Source organism: Phaseolus vulgaris, chromosome 9 (assembly GCF_000499845.2).
Source record: "Phaseolus vulgaris cultivar G19833 chromosome 9, P. vulgaris v2.0, whole genome shotgun sequence".
Lineage (NCBI taxonomy): Eukaryota > Viridiplantae > Streptophyta > Magnoliopsida > Fabales > Fabaceae > Phaseolus > Phaseolus vulgaris.
Genome location: NC_023751.2, coordinates 14695626 through 14703894, shown reverse-complemented (window position 1 = coordinate 14703894; position 8269 = coordinate 14695626). Strand labels below are relative to the sequence as shown.

Sequence of the window (8269 nt, the reverse complement as noted above, 5' to 3'; positions counted from 1 at the left end):
ATGAAAATAATTCATATCTTCTTAAGCTTGTTTGGAACTTCGCTTATAGCAACAAACCTTGGTCTTTACTCTTGAAAGCCAGAGTTCTTAAATCAAAATACAAGTTTAGAATGGTTTATAAATCCTCCTCTCTTTGGCTTGGAATTAAATAATTTTATTCTATCATACTTGATTATACTTCTTGGACTGTTGGTACAGGTTCTTTTATTAATTTCTGGAATGATAAATGGTGTTCTACTACTTCTTTAGCAAATATTGCAGGGTTATCTGATGGGACTAACATTCCGGATACAGTCTCTCAATTTTGGTCAGGTTATGATTGGAATATTCCCTTATCTTTACAGCAGATGCCGCATTTTTTTAATCATATCATGGTTAGAGAGGAACAAGATATTCCTAATTGGATTCTAGATGAGTCTGGTCGTTTCACTCTTAAATCGGCTAGGACTTCTTTCTTGGAACCAGGAGTTCCAGGTGGTTGGGGTAAGTTCATTTGGTCTTCATCTATTCCGCCTTCCAAAACTTTAGTACTCTGGAAAAATTTTCATGGGAGACTTCCTACAGATCTGCATATTCAGAATAAGGGTTTGCATATATGTTCTATGTGTACGCTTTGTGAAAAGCATGAAGAATCTATTCAACATCTATTTTTTGAATGTTCTAATGCATTACATATTTGGAGTTGGGTTCGACAGATTTTTCTTACTTCTCATTTCTCTAATAAGGATGATCTTCTTTCTTTTATTAAGAGTGATGGTAGTCCTTTGGTTAAATTGATTAAACTTGCTGTGACAACCTTTTCTATATGGATGATATGGCGTATGAGGAATTATGCTAGATTTCAGGATAAGATTGAGGTTTCTAAGGCTATTTCGGTAATTAAAGATTTAACTCGTATAGTGGGAAATTCGTCTAAAGCTTCAATGAAGAATGATATGTTGGATTTCAACGTGATTAAATTTTTTGGTATTAAGACTCGTAGTGGGAAAGTTCTTCATCCTCTTCCAGTTAGATGGGAATTTCCTTCACCAGGCTGGGTTAAAATTAACACTGATGGGGCTGCTAGGGGGTATCCTGGACTTGCTACTTGTGGAGGTATTTTCCGTGGGAGTATGGGAGAATTTATTGGTGCTTTTTCAGGGTTTCTTGAAATTCAAACTGCTTTGGTTGCTGAGTTTTATGGAGTTATACATGCTATGGAGGAAGCTCAGAAGATGGGACTTACTAATGTTTGGCTTGAATGTGATTCTGTCTTGGTTTGTGCTGCGTTTACTGCTAGGACTACTGTTCCGTGGATGCTTCGTAATCGATGGAATACTTGTCTTAATTTCTGTAGGACAATCAGGTTTAGGGTTACTCATATTTTTCGTGAGGGAAATGCATGTGCTGATAAGTTGGCTAATTTAGGGTTCATTCATAGACAATCATTTCATTGGTATAATAGACTTCCATCTAGTCTGTTCTTAGAATTCTTTATGAATAGGTATAGTCTACATATGTATCGTTTTTGTTAACATGTGGGTTTTGGTCTAGTCCCCCCATATTTTTGTATTTTCTTTCTTTTTCCTTTTTTTAATAATACTTTTTTCATGTGATGGCAGATGATTGTTGTTACTTGAGATGTCAGCCTAGCTGAGATGTCAAGTTGCATAGTGATGCCTAACATGAAAATTTTCATTAAAAAAACACTATACGTATAGTGCTTGAAAAAGTCTTTTATGGAAAGTACTAATGAGACTCAATTAGTTTCATTATTTATCATCTTTTACTTTATTTCATAAAATGAATGTGAGGGTGTTACGAAATGGACTTTAAGCCTAACTCAACCCCATAAAACCGGTTCATAGGGTTGAGGTTTGCACCCACTTATATACAATGAAAGACTTTAATCTCTAGTCGATGTAGGATATCCAACAGAGGGTTTGAGTTTCTTGTAATTAGGTTTTTTTTTCCAAATAACATCTTATACCAAGAAAATAACTGTTATTATATTTAGTGGTTCCATAAAATTGAAAGTTATTGTAATTTGAAATAAATTGTAAACTCTCGAAATTCATAATTTCTTTTATCGTGTAAAGATATTTTTTTTAGTTTTTATACTCAATTTTTTTTATCTTGTTGGTTTTTTTGGATTTTGTAAACGAAAACACAATTAAAAACATCACAAAAGTTATCTCAATCACCAATATTTATTATTCTACACCACAAAATAACCACTACTACTTGAAAAGAAAAACACATTTCTCACTATACTTAAAAACACGTTGTTGGAATTAAAAAAATATAAAAATGTAAAAAGACTTATGGAGTTGCAGGATGAGGTGATTTATAACATCTTAAGAAATTTAAAATTATTGATACAATAAGTAAAAGATGGGATTAATGATAATTTATACCTTTAATAATATAAATTTATAACAATTGTAATTATATATTTTTAGAAAACTATGTAAAATAAGTTTTAAAAATGATTAGCTATATAGCCTTAAAATTTTCACAACCCCATTTACGAAATAAAAGTTATTTTTAATAAAAAGATCAAAGCAAATGAATTTTAGTACTTATTAGATCGAAATGTCGGGATATCCATCCAAAACTAGTGAAAATTGCATTTTTGTCTTATAGGATTGTGTGCCGACAATGGAAAACGACATTTAATTTATTACCGTAGTCTGATTTTATTTTTCTTTATTTTTTTTTGTTTTTATTAAGTTTAGCTTCTTTATTTGCAAAAATAAAAAATATCAAAACTTTATTTTTTGTATTAATTAGAATAAATAGTGAAACATAAAAAAATCATTAAGATAAATAGTCTATTTAATACAAACTAATTACATATTTTATTTTCAATACAATAAAATAGAACAATTTTAATATAATTTTTTTAATTATTTTAATTCTATTTAAATTTGATTATGTTGAGGTAATTAAGTATATATTTAATCTTTATAATTATTGCATATATTTATTAAAATAAAGATTAACATTAAAATTGTACTAAATTTTTTTATTATATTAAAAATAAAATATATTAATACTTATTTTACTGACTATTTAATCATTTAATTAGAAATTTTGTTCTGATATTAAATAGGAGACACATAATTTTTTTGTATAAAAAATTTGAAGATAAAAAAAATTACAAACCTAAGCGCCACAGTCTAGAAAAGTTAGCGAAATAACTTGGATTATGAAACAATTTTTTAAATTAATTAAATAATTTATAAATTAACTTAAAAACATATCGAAACACATTATATCAAATCAGTCTAAAATATCATATAAAAATACAACAAACATATGCAAATGTAGGTATATATTTGCTTGGATTATTTTAAATAAATGATTGCTTATTTTTGTTAAATGTTAAAAAATGAAAAAAAAAGAAACCGTTTATAAAAAAAATTGAATCAAACATGTATTTATTTTATTCTTTTTAATCCCATTGTGTGTTTATATTTTGTAAATAATATAATTTCGAAAATCATTACATTATCCACAATTTCATGAAATTTTTTATATTTAATTTAATTATAAAAACAGAAATTAAAGATAAATTAATATAATTTTTTTACTTTTTAGATAAATTAATTTAAATTTTTAAATTTCAAATTTCTTGTTTGTATAAAATAATTTAATTTGATCTATGAGGAAAATTTGTTTTTAAATGTACATTTTAAAATTGAAATTTTTATATTAAATTTATGAAAACAAACATGATTCAATTTTAAATATTTAATAAATTATAAAAAATTGTTAAAATACTTTCATTGCAAGAGTCATTTTACAATGTCTTAATTGATTTTGTCTGAGTTCTACTATGTTACAAACCCTTTTTGCAATTTTTACTCTAATGGAAGGGTTTTATAGGACCCACACTCTTATTAACGTTATATTTGATTGTTGATAAAAACATATATTTCCAAAACTAAAATATAATTTTTTATTCTTATTTTTTTTTTTTATGTCATGTCAACGTACTCTAATAAAGAGGTTTTATAAAAACATATATTTTTATCTTATGGCTAGTGTATGACCCCTACAATGGATATGCTCTTAAATGATATTTAGTAATCCAAAAACATACAATTATTAACACTTTTTTTACATGAATATTGTTATATAGAGAATATAAACAAACCGATAGAAGAAGAAAGAAATATGAGAGAGATGTTCTTATTAAGTGGGAATATTTATCAAAAGTAAGTAATATGAACAAGGAAAAATGTATGAAACAAACTATTAAAACAAAGAGAGTTTATTTAAACGTTTTACTATAATTCAATAAATTTCATATATATATATATATATATATATATATATATATATAAAAGGGATTTAAGTAATTGTGTGTTACGAGGAGTATAATTTTTAATTTACAATTTTCTGAATACATGTATGAAAGAGGTTTTTTTTTTTTTTACCGACAATAATAAATAAATAAATATGAATCACTTTAGGGATGGTTCAACCCTTATACATAATGACAACTTTAATCACATCCAGTAGACATACTCCAAAGTATGACTATACAAAACACTCTTAACTTAACCCAGAAAAAGTCACCTGACATACTAAGTAAACATTTCATAAGATTATCCTAATACAAATCATTTCATAAGATTATCCTAATATAAATCATCGAATCTATGCACATACTTTTCTTAACTTTTAGGATTTAATTTTTGAAGTTATTTTCGTATTTAAAAAAAATGTCATTTTCAATTCTCTAAAAAAAAATTTACTTTTATAATTTATCAATTTATTTGTTGTGGACATTTGATAGATTTGCAAAGATAAACATTCTAATCTTCTCAAATAAGTTACAATTGCAAACCCATAAACTCTATTGATCGACACATTCAAAGAAAAAAAAAATCACTAGGTAAGAATTTGGACATAGTGATAGTGATGAAGTAAGACAAATATTTCATGGTACACACAAATGAAGGCAAAGAAGCTTGCCAATTCAATTGTTCCACTATAGAAAACTGATACAGCAAACATTAATTAACAACAACATATATGAATGAAGAACACAGGAATTAAAACAAGAGAACAGGAATTATATATAAGTGCATGGATTTGAATCCTAGGAGCATTTGAATCCAGAAGGGACAGTTTTCTGACACGCGCTGAGGATTGCGCTTAGCGCGACAGGCACGTTCAAGTTGATTCCAAGCACATTGGCCTTAATGGCAGTGCAAAGGCAGAGTGCAGCTTCCAAATCCGCCAAGTCTTTAATCAAAGCGCAACAATCGCTGGAAGGTGGAGTCCCAACAATAACGTGCACAAGTCCTAAGACATTAGCACAAACACCTAGCTTTAGGATGTCTTTAGGGCAGGAACCTTTCGGTGATGGTGATGGAGTTGGAGGAGGAGGGCAACTAGCCTTTGGGCTGGGCTTTGGGATGGGTGGGGTGGGCTTTGGAGAGGGTGTGGGCTTTATGGTGGGTGGTGTGGGCTTTGGAGAGGGCTTGGGCTTTGGGGAGGATGGGGGTGGGCAATTGGCCTGAGTGAATGAAGAGTAAGAAATGAGAGAGAGAAGGAAAATGGTGGGAAGGAGTTTGAGGGAAGCCATGGAGAAGGAAGGTAAAAAAGTGGCATGCAATGTGCTGAGAGAAATGGGAAGGGGAAGGGACGTGGAGGTATTTAAAGAGAAATGTGAGTGAAAATCTGATGATTTGAGTGGAAGGAAGTGATAACGCGGCTTCCAGTTGGATGTTTTTGTAAGCTTGTGAACGAGTGGGTTGTAGCATTTTTGTTCATTACTTAGATATTATCTCTCTTACTTCTTAAGCTATGAACAAGGGAATGTTTCATATATTCTTTCTGGACTATCTTTATTTTCATGCAATTTTCAATTTTCATGTTCACTCCAAAAATAGATTCTAAATAAATTTGATACTATATTAAGAAATAAATTTTATATCTAATTCAATTTTATAAAATTAAATTTATTAAATAAAAATTACACTTATTTATATATCATAAAAAAATAAAATCTCATTAATATTCTTTTGTAAAAAGTAAAAATGACTCCATTAATTTACATTTTCACTATAGACCAAACTTCAAAGTGTACATTGATGAAAGATGTAGACATTTCATTGATATAATAGACTTTTATCTAATCTGTTCTTAGAATTTTTTATGAATATGTATAATCCATCTTTGTATAGTTTTTGTTAACATATAGATTTTGGTTTAGTTCCCCCATATTTTTGTATTTTCTTTTTAATAATAATACTTTTTTCATGTGAAGACAGATGATTGTTGTTATTTGGAGTATCAGTCTAACTGAGATGTAAAGTTGTATGAAAATGTCTCCCATGGAAATTTTTATATAAAAAAAAATGCAGTCATTTTCCTTGCTAATATTTTGCATGCCTCCACCTCCACTGAGTCGTTGCTATCAAGTGTGAAAAAAATTCAGATAAAACTAGAACCACCAAAGATATTTATAGAAAATAAATAAATTCTCTTCCAATAGGAGTTTCTCTAATTTCTTACTTGGAAGAGCATTAAACGTATGTTATACTTTTTTAAGGAATTAAATGTATTTAATGTTTTATAAAATAATGGAAAGACCTATAAATAAGAAGCATGCAGAAAAAATTTAAGAAATTCCAAAAAAATAAGAACAAAAGGACAAAAGTTGTACAGAGATATAAGCTATGTTTTTAGCAATTTCCAGCCTGTAAGTAACGAGCCAGGCAAATCCCATGAGAAAGATACTCGATAAAGAAAGAATTGAAAGGGAAAAAAAGTTGATATGATATGTAAGATAAAAAGATTACAATAAAAGAGAAAGAACATATATTAATATCTTGATTACGATATTTGTATGTTTAATTATAATTATTCATCAAATTATTGGAATCAAGCAAAAAGTTCGTTACTCCGGAATTCCTTAATTTTTTGCTACATTTTTATTATAAGGAGAATGAAAAAAGAAAAGAAAGTGAAGAGTAAAATTTTTTAAATTAAAAGAAAGGGACCGAACAATTTATATTCGATGTGGTAAATATAATAAAATAAAATTTTAGTATATATTTAAAAAATAATTTGATAAAAAAAATGTAAACATGAATTAGAGTTATAATAAATTTTAATTAAAATAAAAAAATTATCATCAACTCAAAAAGTTATAATAAAAAACAATATGTTATGTCGAAATTTTATTTGGACTGGTCATATTCTGAAAAAAAATAGTTACAGTGAATTGAGATACGATTTGTTCTCCTCTTGAGAATGAAGGTTTGAAGATTATTAGTCTTCGTCATGAAAATAATGCATATCTTCTTAAACTTGTTTGAAACTTTGCTTATAGCAACATACCTTGGTCTTTTCTCCTGAAAGTCAGGGTTCTTGAATCAAAATAAAAGTTTAGAATGGTTTATAGATCCTAATGTCTTTGGCCTGATATTAAGCAATTTTATTCTACTATATTTTATTATACTTTTTGTACTGTTGGTACAAGTACTTTTATTTATTTCTGGAATGATAAATGATGTTCTACTACTTCTTTAGCAAATATTGCAAGGTTATCTAATGGTGCTAACATTCAGGATACAGTCTCTCAGTTTTGAACAAGTTGTGATTGGAATATTCTCTTGTCTTTACAGCAGATGTCTCATTTTTTTAATCATATAATGGTTAGGGAGGAACATGATATTCTTAATTGGATTCTAGATGAGTCTGGTTGTTTCACTCTTAAATCGGCTAGGACTTCTTTCTTGGAACCAGGAGTTCCTTGTGGTTGGGGTAAATTCATTTGGTCTTCATCTATTTTTCCTTCCAAAACTCTAGTACTCTGGAAAGTTTTCATGTGCGGCTTCCTACCTATCAACATATTTAGAATAAAGGTTTGCATATATATTCTATGTGTACACTTTGTGAAAAGCATGAAGAATCTATTCAACATTTATTTTTTGAATGTTCTGATACTTTGCATATTTGAAGTTAGGTTCGACAATTTTTTCTTACTTCTCATTTCTCTAATAAAGATGATCTTCTTTCTTTTATTAAGAGTGATGATAGTCGTTTGGTTAAATTGATTAAGCTTGTTGTGATAACTTTTCCTATTTGGATGATATGGCATATGAGGAATTATGCTAGATTTTAGGATAAGATTGAGGTTTCTATGACTATTTCAGTAATTAAAGATTTAACTTGTCTAGTGGAAAAATCGTCTAAAGCTTTAATGAAGAATGATATGTTGGATTTCAACGTGATTAAGTTTTTTGATATTAATACTCGTAGTGGT

General features: G+C 28.3%; 1 protein-coding gene across 1 annotated transcript; it reads right to left on the bottom strand.

The window, feature by feature from the left end:
* Positions 1 to 4906: 4906 nt before the first annotated feature.
* Positions 4907 to 5632, bottom strand: LOC137823056 (14 kDa proline-rich protein DC2.15-like). Its single transcript, XM_068628168.1, has one exon. The coding sequence runs from the start codon at positions 5579 to 5581 to the stop codon at positions 5093 to 5095; it is 489 nt and encodes a 162-aa protein (XP_068484269.1). The 5' UTR covers positions 5582 to 5632; the 3' UTR covers positions 4907 to 5092.
* Between the last annotated feature and the right edge of the window lie 2637 nt (positions 5633 to 8269).

What these genes read in the sequence shown, in the direction of transcription:
- LOC137823056 (XM_068628168.1), bottom strand. Translation starts at nt 5,581, where the DNA reads ATGGCTTCCCTCAAACTCCTTCCCACCATTTTCCTTCTCTCTCTCATT.